General features: G+C 38.3%; 1 protein-coding gene across 1 annotated transcript in view; it reads right to left on the minus strand.

Moving 5' to 3' along the window:
* Positions 1-22,019, minus strand: part of CHODL (chondrolectin) — a 269,700-nt gene that overhangs the window by 153,854 nt on the left and 93,827 nt on the right. Inside the window, exons 3-4 of the mRNA XM_032477084.1 lie at positions 10,030-10,081; positions 6,123-6,247 (exon numbers count right to left, since the gene is read on the minus strand). Of these exons, the coding sequence (XP_032332975.1) occupies positions 6,123-6,207 (85 nt within the window). The 5' untranslated portion in view covers positions 6,208-6,247; positions 10,030-10,081. The remainder of the gene's footprint in view (positions 1-6,122; positions 6,248-10,029; positions 10,082-22,019) is intronic.

The raw sequence follows: 22,019 nt of genomic DNA on the forward strand, positions 1-22,019 counted from the left end.
TCAAGAAAGTTCTGTAAATGATGTAAAAAGGAAAGAGGACTTTTCGTACACTCTTAAATAACACCAAAATTTAAGGAATAGACAGAAGAAGATGAATAAACAAAATATTCTTAAGGGGGAAGTTTAGAAATTTAGGAGAAATGCTAAGCAATCCAAAGGAAAAGAGCATTTAAAGACAGTGGTCAAGAATTTCCAATGCCACTGAAAGTATCCACTGAATTCAACCAGCAGATCATTGATTACTCTTCAAGAGCAGTTAGAGTAGGGTGCTAAGGATGACCTTGCCTTTACCTACCAATCCTAAGACCTATGGGGTGTAGAAGATAAAACAGCCTGTATTTCAGAGACCAGAAGGAGGAGTATTCTCAAAATAGAACCAGCCTCAGGCTTGGGACAATAGAAGAACTGTTCAATGAAGAAACAGAGAATTTGTCTTCATTATGGATGAGAAACAATAGAGAGCAGAGTGGAAAGGTTTGGGCAGAATGGGAGGTAGAGTTGTGGGGAAGGAGGAGGAAGGGAATAGCACTGTGAGAGAAGATGAATCAGGGGTTAAAATTCTCAGAAGTAGTAAAGAATGACATAAAAGAAAGACTTCATGAGTTTAGCTGTACGCAAGTTTTCCAAATGAATAAGTCCCAGGGGAACTGAAATGGTTGAGGGTATGGAAAAAGGAAAGGAGGGTGAAGAGATCCTCTGGAGATGTAGCGTAAGTCCACCACGACCTGGTTGGGAGGTCCGCTGGGAGGATGCTAATCCAGGCAAGTAAACTAGCAATGGCACTATTGTGCACAGGATTCTCATTCATATTTCAGAAATCAGCAGCCTTTGATGATAGGGAGGATGCTATAGTCTGGAAGGAGTCAGATTATTTGCACAAGACCCAGGAAAAAGGCTTTGAGTTCCCGGCTTCTGGCACAACATCTCCTGAGGAACAGCATTGGCCTTTCCTGGGCTCTTCCAATTACTTCTTAAATGCTCTGATTCACCTTTATCTCCTATAATCCGTCCCTGCAACTTTTCTATTAATTTTCCAGAATCAAATACAATTGCATCAGTTATCCACTGCTGCATAACACACCACCCCATCAATTAGTGCCTTAAGACAACGGCATTTATTTAACCTAGGAAGATTTGGGAGGCCATTTGGGCTGGGTTAAGCCTGGCAAGTCTGCTGTGGGCCACAGCGGGGTTCACTCAAATATCTGCTGTCAGCTGGACACTGATGGTCTCACTCACATGTCAGGCAAGCGGCTGGCTGTCACCAGCTCTAGGTGGGTCTTGCCTGGAATGACTGGAGCAAGTGGGACTCCTCTTCTTCCAGATCTACTTACTGAACTCCTACTGCACCTTCAATACTGAGGTCAGACATCGCCTTTTTGTGAAACCTTAACTGAGGTATTTACACCAACCTTCAGGGCTTTTGCAATCCATTAAACATATCTTTAATAGCAATTATTTCCACATAGTATCGTTACTATCAAATGTGCACGTGTCCACACCAGACTGTTATGGGCAAAGACTTCATCTTTACATCGCCTTTACCTAGCATGGTGTTCATCAAAAAAAAATCAATAAATGTGTTTTGGGTGAAAGGATACCTGATTATGTGCTGCCTTTCACTTCTTTGAGGATTCAGAAGGACTGAGGGTACAGAGAGAGCTTTGCTGAGTGAGTTTCACTCCCAGAGTGAGTATAAAGTTGCCTCACAGTGTTGAACAGATCACTGCTTTTGATGGCAGCCAAGGAACCTGCAGTGTAAGGAACAGGCTAATCTGAAATATATTAGAAACAAAAGCACAGCTTCTCTATAGGCATGAAGTGTATATTAATTGATTTCCTTAAAATTAAATTATAGTGTAAAGAAGTAATTGATGAAGAACCACTTTCCATAGGACTGAAGGAAGGGGTATTATGAACTATTGCATACTTCACAAAAGCTAAGGTGTAGAAATAAAATGCCACGCGACCGTGCTTAAAGTGTCTCAACCAGACTGCAGCGGCTTAAGGAAATGATACCGACGTGTCTTTTTGTAATGGTCGAGAAAATTGACAACATAACTACTGGCGACAGAAAATAACAGGGAAGTTAGCTCTTCTGTAAGGAAAATCTGTATCATTAAATACTAGTAGGCTTTCCACGGGCCTAGCCAACAACCTCATCTTTGTGATTGGTGGCCCACATACACAATGAACAAAAAGAATATCCGAATACATATGTGTAACTTCTCAATGGATGCATAACGTTAATTGAGGCTGCTCAATTAAAGCAGAAATGTGAATTGAATTTGTATCAGCATGCCTGCCTCCATCTCCAGGTGTTTTGAATTTAGCATGAAAAGATCTACAGTCTAACATGTGAAAGTCTCCCTCCACAAATGAGAATTTTTTGTGAGTTACTATCAAGAATCTCTAGGAACTAGTTATGCCCTGTTGCACCAATTCATCCACTTGATACCCCTGTCACGCACAGAGTGTAGGTGAGTGGAAGCTCAGTACTGGTCTGTAATTCTAATCCTGGCACATTATACGTGAACACCCACTCAGCGTGGCAGCTCTCCTAGCTTGAATCTAAGTGAGATGCAGACTTTTCTTGAATGTGTCTGGAGAACTTAGGGGCAGGACAAGAGAACTCGAAGGGGACTTATGCAGAGGAACAAATACTAAGAAGGAAGGAGCCAGGGACAATGAGTTTACTTCAGTAAAGAAAAGCAATGAAAACCAAAAGCTTTGGTCTTTGGAAGAGAGGGAGTATCTTAAGCATATTGAAGTCTGTTACTTGGATCTGTCCCATGTTCTCGTTGCACTATGACTCATGATTTATACTTACAAAATGAGGAATTTTAAATTATTCCAAATACTGGTGAACAAACAACAGAGACCCCATCCTCACCCCCATTCTAAAGCATGTTATAAAAAGACAACCCTAAGCTTGGAAGAAGCCATTGAGAGAGAGAGCGGGACCAGGCCATCCCACCCATCTCCACAGCCAGAACTGAGCCCTGCCAGGCACCATCACTGAAGACTGGGGTCTTCATGACACAAAACTATAAAGTAGGGTTGTCTTGTTAATGACTTACATTAGAAAGAGAAAGCAAATGACAATGGAACTGGATTATTAGTGTTACTGTAAACCTATATGTAGCTAGTAAAGCCTGGAAAATTTAAACAATAGCAAAGCTCCTTTAACCGTCACTCTACCCAAACTATTCAAATAAGTGTGCACAACGCCCCAGTGCCCAACACATATGTCTCAGCGCCCATCTTCAGCACCGTTCTCTCAGCCCAGAACCTGGCAGGAAAGCACCTTATATTGTCTTCCTTGCTGACTTTGCAGCTACCTACAGTCTGCCTCTCTCCTTTCACACACTACCTTAAGAGAATGCATTAACTCTGTTCTACCTGACCAAGTGGAAAAACCACCTCGAGTGCTGAATGTTTTCTGGTCCTCTGGCCTTTTACTTCTTGGATTTTGAGCTCCTTCCAGTTAACGCTACCTTGGGTCACCCAGGAAAAGAATGCTCTTTTTACCTTCCTCCTTCCTGCCTTTCATTTCTTCTTAATCAGTCAGAATCTTTGTCGCATGCAATGGAAAGAAAGGTCTTGTTGACTTAAACATTTAAAATATATATATTTAAAGCGTATTTTGCAGCCCTAGAGGACAATATTCTAAATACTGTCTAGAAAGATTTACTGAATCTCCAGAAGCGGGGGCGGGGGGAGGGGGGTGGCGCATGGCAGGCAACGGGTATGGAAAAAGACAGAAATAAAAGATTTGAAGCTGTAGCCAGAACCATAGCCAAAGTCGTGCCAAAAAAAAAGTCCCTTAAAAATCTTAGTGCCAACCTTAGACGCTTGATGTCATTCCTGGATCACTGCCACAGATGCTCCTGGAAACTTAATTCTGTTACTACTGCTTGTGAAGTTCATCACTACCAAAACAGAATCTCCACCCCTTTTGCTTGCTTGAGTCATTAATTACCCATGCAGTCCCATGGTGACGGCATCTAACAGACCACGCCTACATCACATGTTCCCATTCTAGCTGGAAAAAAGGCTAGACCACTAAGTATCTGATTCTCAGATTCTATAAAAGGAGAAAGTGATGCCCTGCCTTCTACCATGACTCATGAGGTGGGTAAATCCCAAATATAAGAAGGAGGACTGAGATGATACACAGGGAGAAAAAAACAAATAATTAATATAATTCATTCCTTAGACTGCACAATACTTACAACCTTCTTCAAATTTGTAAGGTTTAAAAACTGCTGCTACATAATTAATGCTGTAACTATCACCTGTGTGCTGAAAACATCTGCAGTCCTTATTTAAGGTGGGATGATCCAAATTTTAATCAACATTCTGCTTTAAGTCCTGGATCTCTTACAACTATAGGTCTGCCATGATCCAATTTTAATATTCTGTGATGTATATACTAAACTGTATAGATTTTGCAATCACCAAACTACTTGATATAAAAAAGTGACAGGGAAAAAAGGAAATAAGAGGAAATACAGATATACACACACACACTGATATGGCAGTGAGGAAAATATGGGAGAGACTATAATCTTGTCTCTATAGCTATTCATAAAGGTGTTTTTATTCTTATGACTCTCTTCCTTTTTCTCCCTTCTTATAATTTTTTCTCATCAGCTAGCTGGTTAGTGAAGTGACCAAGTTCTAATTTATAAAGAGCCCTGTTGGAATAGCATTAAATTAGACTACTTGCCACGGCAGTACTAGGGAGCAGCCAAGATACCAGGTGACTTCTAGTCAGAGACGTCCCATCCTTTAATGTATATCAGCTATGTAACTACCCTTGACTGTCAAGCTCAATCATTAGGGCCAGCATCATAGCCCTCCTCTTTGACTGATAATTCAGCAGCTTGAGGAGTGCAAAATGGATCAGCAGAAGTTTTACCTTCTAATTCAACATAGAACTTGCTGTGTCCCTTGGTAGAAACACTTCTCCCTTGAGTAAAAATACCTCTGCACTAGCAGAGCATAGTGTTTTAGGGACAGGAAAGGAAATGCTTCCAGCCATAATAAGTGCTGTTGAGAACATGCAACTCCCAGTTCCGTCCACGAGTTCCTCAATTCATGAGAGCTACAACACCCTGTATTCGTTGCTGGCTCAGAGTATCAGTGCATCCTAGCGGACAATATTCTAAATATGTGATGGTGATCTCCCAGCAGACATGATAATTATTTAACCATTCCCCCATTTTGAAAGGTCAACAGCTAAGTAGATCATGGAGTATTTGGTAAAATCCATGAATCTGATGGGCAAATGCCTAGTAAACTCGAGATCTTGGTTAGGAGAGAGATTGTGTGCAAATTCAAGATGCTGTAAAAAGAAATCAGTAAGTTCAAGGTTTGGCAAATACACGAAAAGCAGAGCAAGTAAATCCCAGTGCAGAATAACCATCTATTGTATACAGTAGTAGCATCTAAAATAATCAATCTGTAATTGTATTTCTACTTGAGGGTTATATTTCCCACACATTTATCTATAGTTTCCTCCACTAGGGCCCTTCTGATGAGCTTTCATGTGGAATCAAATAGTCTTAACAACCAAACACATATTCATTATACATTTTGCTTCTTTTTCATTTTTCTTCTGACTTCCTTAACTTCACCACCAAACTGTTAGCCATGGCCCAGGAAGCAATGTAGCTACTCAGTTTGGGCCATTTCTCTGTCCAGAGCATATGGACAACGTGGTGTTCTGCTCCGGGTTCTGTCCAGTGGGAAGATTTTCTTTTTCATTTTCCCGCAAAGCACACCCTGAAGTCAGCTACCAGACTGCAAGAGGACCCTTCCATCACACTAGGCCCACTTTTTCTAGCAACTCAGGGAGGGGAGGGTGGCACTGTAGCAAAACAGACACATCCAAACCACTTGTACAGTTTGTTTCTCAGGGCTTGCTGTGGCCCTAATACTGTTAACACAGAGCTTGTAAGTCCCTTTCAGTTTCTGAGACTTGCCTTTACCCTCTGCTACGCATGTGTCCTTTCAAGGTGAAAGCAGACTGCATCTGATATTGTCTGCTTTAGGGGTAGAGAATAAAAGGTTAGCCAGACCGATGGCCGTGTACCAGGACTAGGTTTTCCACTTACTTGTTCCCATCAAGAGACCGCATCTGGAAACTGCAGCTGCTATAGGAGTAACCATCAGATGAAGCTTCCAGCAATGCACCATCATTCTCCACGGGCATATCCAACCTCTGTACGCAACAGGCAAGCTGGCAGAGTAAAAGGAAATGGGAAGAGCTCGTTATCCCTGTTTCTTTCAAGACTCAAAATGGCACTGATACTTGTATTTCCCTTAGACGTACTATTGACTGAGGAGAGGGAGCCCCAGAGGTTTTCTCGTAGCTCTTTTTAGCATAATCGCTCTTGCCCTCTAGGGCAGGACGTAGAAGTGTGGATTCTCCTGTTGCTTAGCATATCCTTTACTTCTACACACCCGAGTGTGGAAAAATTGTCCACAGGGTGGTGTCAAGGTCCCACAGGGCCTGGTATATGGCAGATGAACCAAGACTCCATTTGTGTTCTGACTCTCAGGGTATCCTGGGTCCCCAGGAATTAGAATTAACACAGATCTAGTAACAACAACAACAAAAACCTTTTGAAACCTTTGTACAGCCTTTGCCCTGTGCCAGCCAAGGACCTTTGAGCTACCTGGTAACTAACCAAGGACTGCTGAAGAAGGCTAGGAGTCATAGACCCTGTTGGAACTACTACGTTATCAAGGTTCTACCCTCAGAGTTACTATTTTTCATCCAAGGTCTCTGGGTGTGCAAATGAACTTAGGGCTGGAAATTGGACATAGATCTAGGACTGTCAAAAGATGAATCAAGTCAGACTTTCGTTCACGAGACTTGGAATTTTCCAGTTGTACAAATCAAATAGGAACTCTGTAGGTTTCTCATCCGTTTTAGTCTAAGGAGCCCATGGCTCATCTTTTGACAGAACCTGGCTTGGAAAAAGGCACAAATAATAAAGCAGGTGTCAGGCGGGATTACAGTAAAATCCTGCAACAAAACAGGTCTGATGTGTACACTGCAGCTTGCTGTAGGCCAGCAGGCCGTGAGAACTGGAGGCTGCTGCCGCCGCACCTCTGCTGCCCTGCCTGGCTCTTTGCAGCACAGGATCATGGTTCCGCAGGTGAAGCAACTATGACTAGTTAAGCCAACATCACGGCTACACCACTTGTTGCCCAGAAGGCTGCGAAAGGGAATATTGCCCTTTCCAACTTCTCATGGGAAGGTACTCTCTGAATCCCACCGGATTCAAGGTAAATAACTCCAAAAACTTCAAAACAAGGTTTAGCTGCTGGTCAGCCAAAAAAACGACAGATATTTCTCATATCATGGCATAACATCATACTGAAACACATCAGTTATATAGCACCATTAGGGAAAGAAAAACTCCGTGAGCAGGAAATCTTGAAACTTACACTTCACACGTGATACACATTTAATGTTAACTATCAAGGTTTAGAATCTCTCTAAAAGAGATTATACATTCTATTACACTTTCAGGTGACACGAAACAAAGTTTAAACTTTGTGTTACTGAAGTCATAAGAAACAGTAATTGGCAACTTAGACTATAAAACAAGAGTCACTGAGATCCTGATAGACTATTATTCCATCAAAAAGTCCCAGAATGCTAGAGTCGCAGTGGCCTGTATTTTATACTTTTTCTTCCCCTTGGCTTCAAAGTTCCTTACTTGTGTCTCTTTTTAGAAGTCCAGCTTTCTTTTAATTTTTTTGTTTCTAATCTGCTATATGCTGCAAAAACAAGTAACTCTGAGAATTGGCCTATAATAAGTTAAAGATTGTACCTGGTCTGAGCCTTAGGTATTTTCTGTGATTAAAGTACATAAATTCACTTTCACTGTTTTTTTAAATAACAGTGCCTTTTATTTTATTTTTACTGAAGTACAGTCAGTTTACAGTGTTGTGTTAATTTCGGCATACAGCATAGTGATTCAGTTATACATATATACACATGTATCCCTTTTCATTTTCTTTTCCATTATTGGTTATTGCAAGGTATTGAATGCATGTCCCTGTTCTCTACAGCAGGACCTTGCTGTTTGAATGCTTGTTGTGCTTACTTCAGTGGTTCCCAGGTATCCTAGTGACATGGGGAATATAATCTCCAGATGCACTGAAGAAGAAAAGAGAAGGGAATTTTCTTGGTAAGTTTCTATGAGAGGCAGTTAAAGACAGTCTCACCGGACCTTCACAACAACTCTTTGGGGAAAGCTGAGGCTGAGAGCTACAATGACAGGATTAAGAGTTGGAGTCTATTCCCCTTCCTCTTGGATTTGGATTAGACATTATGTCTCCCACAAAGAAAAGAATGTGACAAAAGGGATGGTCTGGAACTTCTGAGTTTAAGTCACAAGAAGCCTTAATGGCTCCTGCCTGGGTCCACTGGGATGTTCACTATAGGAAAAGCTAGCCTTCCATGTAGTGAGTTCAGCTCCCCTGAGCCTGACATGATGAAGATGTCAGACGCTGGTATGGTCTTCCACAGGACGAGCTGAGACCCCAGCCTCCTAGTCCTCTCCAGTATGGCACCAGATATGCACAGGAAGCCATCCTGCCCTCCCACAGCAGCCCATCCACCACCTGAACATCCAGTGAGAGACAGTCAGTGCTACAGTGGAGCTGAGGAAGCACCATCTGTGCCCAAATTCCTGACCCACAAAATCATGAGATATAATAAAACAGTTGTTGTTTTAAGCCACTTGGTTTCTGAGTAGTTTACACAGCAATAGATAACCAGAAAAGACATTAAATAAACTCATTGATTCCTTTAGCTAACTTGTGTTCAAATCAGGAGTCAAACTCAGACTGTTTTAACATCAAGGCCTATAATCTTCCCCTAATTTCACAGTGCCTCCAATGAGAGACTAGGATATTTATACTTTGAAATTATTTCATTTTTAAATTTACAAAATGTCAGTCTCTATTATTTTAATATCTGATTTTTGTATAAAATCTGATAGCTTAAAAATGTCACACTTTCTCATAATTTTTTTCATTCTTACAACCATCCATTGAAGTAAATCTTATTATTTCTGTTTTATAAAAGAAAAGGCTACAAACAAATGCAACTCTGTCTCCAACCTGGGTTCTCTGACTCCAAAAGGGACACTCTTATCATTAAATTAAAATACTTTTTCATCTATTCCATACTTAGTCCTTTATAATGAAATTTTTAAAGACAAAATCATCTATCTTCAGTTTGGATTCCAGTGGAGGGCTTAGTGTTATTGCTCTCTTTATGCCAAAATAAAACTTCAGGATGAGAAAGCAGAAATTTATGCCAAGGAAATTAATACCATCACTTTCAGTTCCAATTCTTACTTTAAGTTTTATAGTATCCCATTTACTAAACTTGTCCCTCCCTGCACTAAATAGTTCTATCTTGCTTCTCAGCAAAGACCTACAAAAAGAGTTTCTATCAGCAAAAATGTTCACAAGCCCCTTCAAATGTTAAAGTGATGCAGCTGATGGCCGTGAGCACTGATACTAACATTAAGCTCCACCTTTTCCAATTAAAATGTTACATTCCTCTTTCTGATCGTTATTTTAGACCCTAGCTGATCTCTCATGTTCATTTTTATGACTGGTCCTACTTGCCTAAAAACTATGGACTCCATAAGTGAGCTAAACACTTATAAAGAGCAATAAATATTTCTTTAGAGCTTCACACTACACCTTGCACTCTTTTCAGTGAGTTTTTTTTAAACCAGCCTTTTAAAAGATATCATTAATTGCTTTAAGGCCCTTTCAAAGCTGAGCAAAAGAGCACATTCTAAATAAACCAGAACAAAAATAGGCTCTCATGTACACTGTTATTCATTGTAGACATTGCCTACTGCCCCCTCAAATCCTACGTCATGATGATGGTGTAGGTAACAAACACACTCAGTCTCCATGTACAGTTAAAAATCCAGACAAAACATAAATATTCAGTGTTTAGGGCACTATTTAGGAACTTACTGTGAAGAGCAGATCTAGGAAATATTCAGGTAAAGGAATATGTGGCAGAATCCTGAAAGGGTTAAAAAAAAAAAAAACTGTTAGGCATTATTTCGGGTGATTGACAAGGATGAAAACCCAGAAGTTGTAGAGAATAATCTCCCTAGAATGGGAAGGTCTGCTTAACTGCAGTAAAGTTTCACCCCAAGAGTACAGACCAGGGAGAGGAGAGCAGATATAAAATGCAAGTTGCAAAGCAGCTCTGTGCCTCCTATGATACTGAGCTCACAAATACCTCTTTATCCTGGCAAGATCTGCTGAATTATGTAACATTAATCAGTATTAATTCTTGGGCCTGAGTAATCAACAGTTACTCATCTGTAATTGGAAATTTTCTCCTTAAATTTTCCTTCTTTTTTTTTTTTTATCCTTATTAAGTTTTGGACAACTTCATCTGCCTCAATTAGAAGTATACTTTTTCAAACTGATTTGGACCATGACCAAGCAAATATAGATTTCATTATGGAAACCAAATGTGGATTCCTCTCATTTTTCAAAGACAGCTTCACGGTAATTTCATTAGTGCCCCTAGCCCTGGATGACAAACTTTCTTACATACTTACAAACACAGACATAAGCAAAAAAATTGCGATAAATGGAAATAGACAATGGTGTTGGAAATGTAGATGTTGGCTTCACCTCTTATCTGTTTTTCAGTATTGACATGTTTTTATTGTTATGATAATGTATTTCAAACACAGGTCAGACATCTACAAACTACAAAAATATTCAAATATCTACCTTCCAGTTCTTTGGGTATTAACAGGAAATCTCCACACATTTAGTACTAAAAAAAAAATCTTAAAACTGACTACTGGATAGGAATAAGAAAAATAGAAAATTAAGGTGAAATTAAGGGTGAAAATTAAGACACCATGGGGATTCTCATTAAGAAAAACAAAACACTTTTAAAACCAGAATAAAAATTGTATTGTATTGAACCTATACAAAAAGTGCATCACCATCTCTAATTCAATATTCTCAATTTACTGCTCAGTAAAGGGAGATCGTAAAACACTCATTAACTTGCCTGAAATTAAAAAGCTGGAGTAAAAATCTTAAGACCACTATTCTATATAAGATGGAATTCCCAAGACAAGAAGCTTCTCAAATACAATATATTTAATGTATTATCACTTGCCTTGGTTTCCTCTGGTTTTTGAAACTCTTGAATTGATACTCGACATCTTTTATCTTCTTCCTCATGTTTTATAGACCTTTTTTATTCTCCCTGTGATACATTTTCTCCACCTAATTTAAAGCCTTTTATGTGTGTATTTACACACAGTTCTCATGTTAGAGATGTAATATCTTTTCGATTGTTTTGAAGTTCTTAATTACGCTCTTTTCTAACTTATCGTCTATTGTCTGAAATATCTTTATTTCACCCTTGGGGTGATTCTCGAGTTAGACCATCAACACAGAACCAGTGTCTCCTGGAAAGACACGAGTCGTATTACCTGCCCTAGTTATTACCACTCAGCTTATTCCATTTCGATAGAAGAGAAGTCTCTGCTAGTTCCTGCGTGTCTTTTGCCCTTGTTTTACGTTTTTGTCTCCCCCTACCCCTTTTCTGCCAGGGTAAAACGCCAAGCATCTAATCATTCTGTGCTCAAGTGTAAGTGAAGTAAACGGTCACACTTACAGGCACACAGGAGTTATAATTAGTCAGTTTACACTGATGGTGTCATTCTCTAATGTTTAAGTGTCCATTCTGATTAGCCACCATCATTTTTGTATCAGTAGTGAAGTATTTCGTTATGGCTGACTTAGGACGCATGCCATTCATTTATCTTACAATCTCTTAGTCTGCAACCCTCTTCCACTGTAGGACTTTTCATAAATATTTACATTGTAAGCTTCCTGTGCTTGGCTCATCAAGATAAACTCATTCATCTGATTTCTATTTGCAATAAATGTGTTGAAATATCCTGATAGCCTTCCCCCTACCCTCTTCATGGTTGTAAGCTTAAAAGCTTCTTATCTTTATCATAAATTTAATGGAATCTCAGGCAGAAAGTATATGTTCCACATGGGCTCAATCTGTAGCCTCGAAGTAGAAACTAAAAATTATGTAATAAACTAGAACAAACCACAGCTTGATAGAGATAGGGCAAATTATAAAGTAAAACATGTTCCTGTGCTCAATTATAAAATAAAATACATTATGAAATTCTAATGGTACTTTTATATCTCAGATGTTGTGACAAACGCAACTGGTTAGAAAGAAGTTTATAATACAAGTTATTCCATGACTAGCACAATTTAAGCCAATATCAAATGTGAGAAACATAGTCTCTGCTCACTTTCAAAACTATGATGAGAAGAGAAACCGAATTCTTAACAAAGCTTTAATGCTTACAAACGGAACAAGGACATTATGAATCTAATGAAACTAAAGGTATTTATATATTTAAAAGTAATGGAAATGGAAGATGAAACTAAGGAGATGAGAGAATAACTAGGGAGAAAAAATTGCTAACAGGAAGCACAGAACGAACAAAAGAATTGAAAAGGGAAAATCAAACCACCCACCAGCTGGAGTATGGACTACAGGAGGCGATGGTGAGAGATGAGGCTGGGAAAATAAGTTAGGATCGTGTTGCGGAAGGCTGAGCTTCTCAACCGAAGTTTTTGAGAAACCACAGAAATATATAGATATTTGCCAGATGTTCACGTTCTCTCTGGAACATATTCCTGAAGCATCAAGGTAAGACATTTAATGGTAAGAATTTAAAACATTAGTGGAATATAATGACATTTTTATTTCAATTTTAATGTAAAACATGAAAGAAATATCAGACACTTTAGGTATGGAGCTAGCCACTGCATTCCCTTAAGAATTTTTCTTCACTTTCCTTAGCAGTTGGCGGTATAATGGGAGAAAAATTTAAGAATCATCACTCTAGTTTGATTTTAATGAGTAAACAATATGGATCCAGGGAGTAATATGATCAGAACGGTGCTTCAGTTTGTCTAATCTGGAAGCAAGATAAAAGATGGAGTGAAAATGGGGTAGGTTGGAGGATCTGGCCTTTGGGAGGCTATCACTGGCCCAAGCTAGAAATAATAAAAGTTCAAGTAGAACAGTACCTTACAGACAGGGACAGAAATGTAAAAACAAATTCATTATAGATAAACTCTATCAAACCTGGCATATAACTATGTTGGAGCACTCAGGGAAAAGTGTGGATAATCCATAAGACACTGTGGCACCACTGATGGAAGAGGAAGAGGTTTGTAAAGTTTTGGTTTGGTTTGGAACTCATATTGCATAAGAATTTAATATTGTGGTTTCTTGTGTTTGTAAGACTTATAATCAGAGAAATAAATGAAAGTATCCTTAGGAACATACTTTGTGTTAGCAGAAAGGAGTGGAAATTTCTGTGAGTAAGATCATTCCATCAGTGATCTGCCAATTAACCTCAGAATCAGCAACTCTGAACATTGTAGGAAGAGTAGATGGACACCTAGAGAAGGTGCACAGTTCAGCAGCACATGCTCAGAGTAAAGTTTAAGGTGGGAAGGGGCGTGTAGTGGAGATAATCAGCCCTCCCCTGGGCCTGTAGCAAGGAGCAGGCTTGAAGAGCAGAGTAATAAATCAGAGCTCTCCAGGTCCACTTGTGTACTAAGAGAAGTAAGCCAGAAGAGGAAAGACAAATACCATATGATATCACTTATATGTGGAATCACACACATGAAAAAAAGGCATTAATGAACTGATTTACAAAACAGAGACATACTCATAGACAGAGAAAACAAATTTACAGTTACTGGGGGAAAAGGCAGTGGGGAGGGATAAATTGGAGGTATGGGATATGTAGATATTAACTACTATATAAGAAACAGATAAACAATAAGGTCCTACTGCATAGCATAGGGAACTATATTCAATACACTGTAACGGCCCATAACGAAAAAGAATTTGAAAAGGAATATATATATATATATATATATATATATATATATATATATATATATACACATGTATAACTGGATCACTATGCTGTACATCAGAAATTAACACAACATTGTAGATCAACTATACTTCCATTAAAAAAAATCAGAGCTCTAAAGAAAACTGAATAAATCTGTGAGGTAAAAAAAAATCAAGAAATTATAATATTTACATATAAAGAGAGGTCAATAATGCTTCAATGCAATAATCAAGATATTTAAATCATTATTTAAATATTATTTAAATATTTTAGTTTACTATTTTCCTATACTTATTTCATCTTGGGTATCACTTGTATTAGGGAGAAACTTATATTTATTCAATATCTGAGATATCATTTGAGTAAGACTCTTATTGAATAAACACAGGAATGTATCTTCACTTAAAAACTAATGTGTCAGTGGGATTCAAAGGAAAAAATTTGAAATAAGAGTCAGCAGATCTGGTTTTCATTCTAACCATCTAATTACTAGCTGTGATTTTTGACAAAGTGGATGTTTGCGTTCATTCATTCCTTTAATAATGATTAACTGAGTACCTACTCCCTCCATTCCAAGAGCTGAGAGTTTGTTCTCCATTAATAAAAGCAAATATTCCTGCTTCCATGGAGATTATATCCTGGCAGAAGGATACAGAAATAAAAAGTGAACATAATATATAAGCAAATTTAACATGTTAGACCATGATATCTGCTGTGGAAAAAATTAAGGGTAGAGCAAAGCAAAGAAAATACTAAGTCCAGGGTTGGGAGAAGCGTCAATATTTAGAATGGTCAGGACAGGTGTTATTTCAAAGATGATATCCGAGCAGAAACTTGAAGAAATTAGCGATGAGAATAACTGGGAGGGGTGTGTGTGTGTCTGTGTGTGTGGGTGTGTTCCCAGGGGAGGAGGGGAAGCTATTTTCTTATTACCCATAGGGCCTAGCTTAGCATCACAGAGATAATCAAATTCTAATACATATTGATTTAGTATATATATACATATAGATCATTTAATTAGTCTCTCTATGCCTCAATTTTCTCGTCTACAAAATGAAAAAACTGAACCAGATCCAGAGTTCTCTAAGTCAGAATAGCAAGGATTAAGAGATGATGGTATTCAAGAGAATATGCATAAAGTCCCTGACACAGGAAGCACTTAGGCCCATTCATAAAACAGAGGAAAGGCCAGTTTTGCTGATACAGGAAGAGCGTGGAAGAATATTGTGTAAGACAAGATTGGAATGGAAATGAGGTCCAAATCAGTGTTTTGCAACATTAGTTGGTGATGAATTCAAACTATCAAGTAAACATTTACATTAAAAAAAAAATTGAATACATTGGATAAAAAGATAAAATAATATACATAGGAAAGGTAAATTTTGTTTTCTGAAGCATCTGTTTCACATATATGTGTTGGTGTTTGTGCACATAATTGGTCACCACATAAAGATTTCTTTCAGGGAATATAATCAAAAAAGTTTGATAGAGATCATGTGGGGGCCTTAAAAATGACATTAAATTTTAGAAAGCATAACACAAGAGAGATGCGTAGACCCATTCAGGGTAGCTAAAGAAAGCAGATCTTGAAGTTGCAGGTAGCTGCATTTATGCACACCATAAGGAAGAATTTCCTAACAGCTCCATCAGTTCAATCGCGCAATTAGCTTTCCATCACTGAAGGCTGGATGGTGATGTCAGAGATGCTATAGAAGGGTTCCTGCCTACCTTTGGGATGTGGACCTGAAAAAGGAAGGCTTTGCTCCAGGGCTTGCAGCATAAACTGATGCATGATTTCCCTATCAGGAAGCTTGCAGTTAGATTTAGTTTTAAATCATGCACATAAAAAATAACAGTAAACAACCAGCAGAAGATATAAAAAAGAGTGATACAGATGCTAAAAGTTCAAAGGCAGGTAAGATCACTCTGAGTGAGGGTGAACTAAGGAAAGCTTGAAAAGAAAAAGGGAGTTTTAGCTGAAGCCTGAAATGGAAATGGCCGTGCATGGTTGGAAAAAAGAGTTCCCATCAGGAGGAGACAAATGTGCATGATTCAGATAAGAAGGTGCAACCCACTTGGTGACTGTAGATAAACCCATTCGGCAGACCCTACTGAGGACAAGGACCTGACAGAGGCCTGGCAGGTTATAAATCAGGAAGTCAAAATTGAGTCAGATTCTGTTGGACTTTATCTTGAAGTACTGATCAGATAAAAGAATTGGTTTAGGAAAATTATTTGGGCAGATGTGTCCATTGACATTAGAGAGACTGTAAGAGAAAATTGAACATACATGTAAAGTGTGTCAGTCAAGGTGTAGCCAGGTATAAAGGTTCTATTATACCTGGAATGTAACAGAAAACACTCCAGGTATTTCAATCAAGAAAGAAACAAATACAGTGGATTAGTTATTTTTAAAACTCCTGAAAAGGCTGCAGGAGTGAAGCTGAAAAAAAGAAAAAAATACCGTGGCTTAAACTCTCTAGTTGACTTCTGGCTTTCACAGGGTTGAGCACTTCAGGAACTGGAAGTAACCTAAACCTGTGATCAGAGCTGCTTACAGCTCCCAGGAGAGTGATTCACAGGGCGGCAACCAGAGGCCATAAGAAGCTTCCCATCTGTCAAGGCCCACACATCTGCCTCCTGCAGATAAAGGAGCAATGATTTGGCTTCGGCTTCATTTCTTCTGCCTTTCAAGTCTCACTCTAGTTTTTTTCTTTTCTAGTTTCTTTATGGTGAAGCTGAAAGCTGAACATTGCTGGTAAAGGATGCTGAGAAGTGTATCCATAGACTTCCAGGTCCATTACCCAGAAGAGAGCATAGTAGGGGGTAGAAACGAATGCTTGCTAAAAACGCATACACACATACACGCGGTCCCTGGTCCTGCAGATGCATCAACTCTCCATTCCTTCTTTAAAGTCTCCTCACATCTCTCTTCTCTTCCCCTATCCCACAGTCAACAGTGTTTTTAATCTAGACTTTGAATAGAAATTCTTTCTCTCACCCGTCATGAAAACTCCCATGTTCCTTCTTAGGCAGGAGTAGATTAATTTTTCTCTGCATTCTTTTCTTTTCTTAGGCAATAAACATAGAAAACTCTAATAATAGGATGTGGAAGAAAAAGAGGGAAAAGGAAATTTCAGGGGAAAATCTGAATACTATTTCAAAATAGTTCATCCTACCACAAGTTAAGCATCTCTCCCTTTCCTCCTCACGTGTCTACATCTAATAGTCAAGTGAAAATTTTTTTAAATTTTAAAAGGAGAAAACACAATAAGTTCATCTACTTCCATCTCATCCACTGAAGACTAGATATAGTAATGTCTCAATATATACATTATTGTCTCATACACACTTCTTACAGTATCTTAAAAAGAAACCTACATAAATGCTACTTAATGTTCCTCAGAGCAGCAAACACAAGCAAGTCATAACCATTTAACTCAGAAATTCTTAAAAAGCACTCCAACATTGAAACGATCACTGCTTAAAATCTGTGTTATTAAGCTTTGCTCACGTGACAAGTGACATGTGTCTAAGTCAGAAGTTACTTAGCAATTATTTCTCATTGTTCTAATAGGCATGCAAACAGCCAGCTAAGATTTCTTTTCAGGGATGATTCCATGAAGCCTGACTGGCAAATGAGAGCTTTCTCATCACTCAATCATTCGGTAAAGAGTGGCTATTTTCTATATAATCAATTCCGTCAGCCATTATGATGGTCAATAGCCCAGCAGTTCATTCAGCAGTAATCAGATTCATTTGTCTCCGGCATTGAAATAATTAGGTTTTTTTTCAACGTTTCAGTTCATATAGTAATTAAATTCCACATCTAAGTGATACGAAATTAAAATTTTATCATAAGAAAATAAAATGAGATTCTAAGCCAAATACATGAAATTTATTTTTAATTTCTTATTCCTTAAAAATAGAGGTTATCACTTCAATAAACTGCATCAGGATAAATTTAATCTACATATAATCTGCAAAGAATGTAGTATTTGATATGTCACATGAGTGAATTGAATAATCAAACAAAAATGACTAATTACCAATAAAGACATTATATATTAGGAGTGTCTGAATTTGGGATGGAAACCAAGTAAAATACACCCTCAGATAAAGCCATTTTTTTATCCTTAGACATTTTTTTCTACCTAAAAAATACAGATTTAGAAAGGAATGAGTTGAAATTTCAATGTGAATATTATACTTTTTTTGTGTATTAATTTTTTATTGAAGTATAGTCAGTTTACAATGTTGTGCCAATGTCTGGTGTACAGCATAATGCTCCAGTCATACATGATCATACGTATACTCATTTTCATATTCTTTTTCACCATAAGTTACTACAATATATTGAATATAATTCCCTGTGCTATACAGTATGAAGTTGTTGTTTATCAGTTTTATATATATTAGTCAGTATCTGCAAATCTCGAATTCCCAATTTATCCCTTTTTAATTTAAGTAAATAATGCTGCTTGAATAATCATGTACTCATGTGGTAAAAAGATAAAGCAAATGAAAAAAGAAGTTTCTGCTTTACGGTGAATAATTTAAAGGAGGAAAAAAATCGTAGAATCATACTGAAAGTTTAAACCAATGTAATACAATCATTGGAAGTATAGAAAGGCTTCCTGCCATGCCATATGTTACTGATGCAAAAGATGGATGATGATTAAAGATAATCATTCATGAAGACTGCAATTGATGCATTTATTAAGGGAAAACTACAATCTGAAACCAATTCAAAGTGCAACCAATTTCACCTGCTCCTGAATTTTTTATTCACCTTATGGATGTCATTTTTTAAACTGGTTGCTTGGCATTGCTCTCAGATTTTCACCTTAATTTTACTTTAAAAAACTTTAGGCTGGTATTAACCTTGTATTCCAGATCAAAGTCACTAATGTTTTGACTATTTCAAAAAAAAAAAATTTTTTTTCCATGGTGTGGTATTAATCATAGCTACTCCAGTATCAAGAGACTAAAGTCACAGTAAATGAGATGAGTGTCACAAAGCTGCACTGAGATGGTCTGTAATAGTTCCCATCCCCCAAGTAATTCCTTATCTAATGTTATTGTTACTGAAGAGGTCATACACTGATAAGAAGTCTTCCAAAGGCTTAGCATCAACATATAAAATTTAATAATAAATGAGACATCAAAACACACGGAGATAATAACATATTTAAATGCCATTATAATGAACTCCAACACAGTTTGAAATTAAAAGACCACTGAATATAAAAATAAAACTTTTTCATATGTGTATCTAGCCTAAGAGCCTCTCTATCCTCAGGGGGGTGGCAGACTGTGACTCTTGATACGTAGCAGCTGGAATTCCATTTGCAAAGTTACATTCATGTAATTGTCTGGACAGTCAGTAAAGATTGTTTTTACCCTACACATGGCTTTTTATTTCTTCCTTATCTGTTACCTTAAATTAACATTTCTCTGTCTCTTAAGAAACTATCTGCAGAATTGTTACCAGGCATATGCCAAATTGGACCATCCTACATAGATTTAAATTTATTCTCATTGAAATACAACTATCAAATGCAATGTTACTAAATTCCTACACGTGGAGCCGTCTGGCACTCTCTAGAGTCATAAAACTCCCACCCCTGGGCTTTCTGTGTGCCAGGAGGCTATTGACACCTCAACCCCCACTCCTCACTGCCGTTCACTCCGCATACCTGCATTACTACAAGATAAAAGAATCCTCTCTTGTTGTGTGTTTACCCTAACAAAACTCATCGCCCCAGGAAACAGCCCATCTCACAACACTCTAGGGGAAAAGGCCTGGAATCCTGCCTTTATCAAGTTACAAACCCTATTATTCAGAGTGGTTCCTGACAGATCTTACAATCAATCAGGCAGCTGTGCATGAATTGATCATGTAGCCCCCTACTCCTCATGTGCACAGACCCTCACACCAAATAAAAGGCCCTGAACGTCCTCCCCAGCGTTCACCAGGCACCTCTTGTCTGTGTGGCCCGCTGTTGTCTGCAGCAGCGTATCTACTAAACCTCCACTTTGTTCTTAAGTCCTCGTGGTCTTTGGTTCTTGGTAAATTCTTTTACCAACCCGCACACCATCACGGCACAACATTGAGCACAACTTCTAACACTCTTCCAATTCATTTTTGCTAGAGCTTTTCTCATCAGCCCTCATCTGAAATCTGAAGCCCTTCCTTCAGATAATGTCAACTCTTTGCAAATAAAAAGGGTTGGGGGTGGGAGAAGTTTCATCCATGTAACTGCCATTCTTGCCCTAAAAAATATTGATTACCATAATTTCAAATGATGAACTGTGTGCCATTTAATGTTTGTCACTAAGCACATTTTGACAAATTCCATTGAAGATATAACTAAAGCTTCTAACTGACGCAGGAAAACAAATGTGGAGCATGAGAAGAGCTGTGTCCCAGGCTTGTTGAGCCCCTGGTACGTGCCCCGCCAAGTATGGGTCCTTGGCTTCGCACAGGAAAGAATTCAAGAGTGAGCCACAGTTGAGATTTATTTAGAGAGATATTGCATACAGCGTAAGGCAAGAGAAAGGTAAGGAAATAGATGTGGGAATTGGGTGCTCAGGTTAAAGTAAAAGTAGGTACACATTCCATAGACAGAGCGCGGGCTGTCTCCAAAGAGGAGGGAGCGAAAAGGGCCACTAGACAAGGTGTTGCCAGTTTTTATGGGCTTAGTACCTTCACATGCCTAAAGGTGGAATCATTCCAACTGCCCTGGGGAAGGAGCTGGGATTCCCAGGGATTGGGCCACTGCCCAATCTTTGGCCTTTTGCAGTTAGCCTTGGGGCTGTCATGGCGCCTGCGGGCATGTTACTTATCATGCTGTTACAATGAGCATATAATGAAGCCCAAGGTCTACTAGAAGTCAAACTTCTTAATCCTCAAGGCCAACTAGGAGGTGAATCTTCCACCATTTTGGTGTTAAATTGCTGTCATTCCTTGAGTGGCTGTGCCCTGCCACCTTCCATCCTGTCTCATAACTAATCCAAGGTCTGGAAAGCTGCTTTTCAATGAGCATTACACATTTTTTTTAACTAATTTACTATTAGTATTTTGAGAACTAGAGACCCAAATTCTGCTAGCAGCTGAGTATTCAGCACATAGCTCTGCAATGCAGTGAAGCTATTTTAAAAATAGATTTGTATAAGCAGGTTACTATATCCTTCTATGACAGAACTACAAGGACTTTATTTGTAAAACCTCTAACAAAGTTTCTTACCACTTGTTGACCAGCAGAGTAGAAACACTGAAGACAAAAGTAAGCCTTATATTTGAAGAGGGCTGTGATGTATGTAGTGTGTATAGGAGAAAATAAAGCTTATTTTGGATGTTAAATATTACATAAGGTACAGGCATGTATGATTTACTACTAAATGAAACAGAAATGTGTATTCCACAGATAAGATCTCTGTCCACTTTTCACTTGGCCATCCACACCTCAGATTTTAGGGAAGAGGTACCAAGTGTCATCCATACAGGGAGTTACTAAAAAGTTCTGAAATAGATACATTTTTAGAAAGATCACTCAGGCAACCATGTAGAGGATAGAACTGAAGGAGTGAGCATAGAATTAGAGAGACCAATTAAAGAGCTGTAGTTACAGCCTCAAGTAGGATGTTGAGGGCTGAACCAAAACAGAGGTGGGAATTATAATTGTAAAAAAAAAAAAATTATTCAAGTAAAACCCACAGGGCTTTAATAATTTATTAGTGAACAAGAAAGAAAGGTTCAAAGAATGGCTATGATTTTACTACTTTGCAATAATAAATATTGACAGCATTTACTAAACTGAGAAATGCAGAAAGAGAACATAATTGGGATAAAGAAAAATGGTTCTATTTTAGACATATCATCCAAGTTGCCATGATGAGAGTTCAAAGAGAGAAAGTTTTAGAGGTCATTGAAGTTAAAATGGTAGTTGAAGGACCATTTTTTAGGTTTAGGAGACAGTTCTCCATGAGTCTCTCATGTCTTATCTTGAA

Source organism: Camelus ferus, chromosome 1, assembly GCF_009834535.1.
Source record: "Camelus ferus isolate YT-003-E chromosome 1, BCGSAC_Cfer_1.0, whole genome shotgun sequence".
Classification (NCBI taxonomy): domain Eukaryota; kingdom Metazoa; phylum Chordata; class Mammalia; order Artiodactyla; family Camelidae; genus Camelus; species Camelus ferus.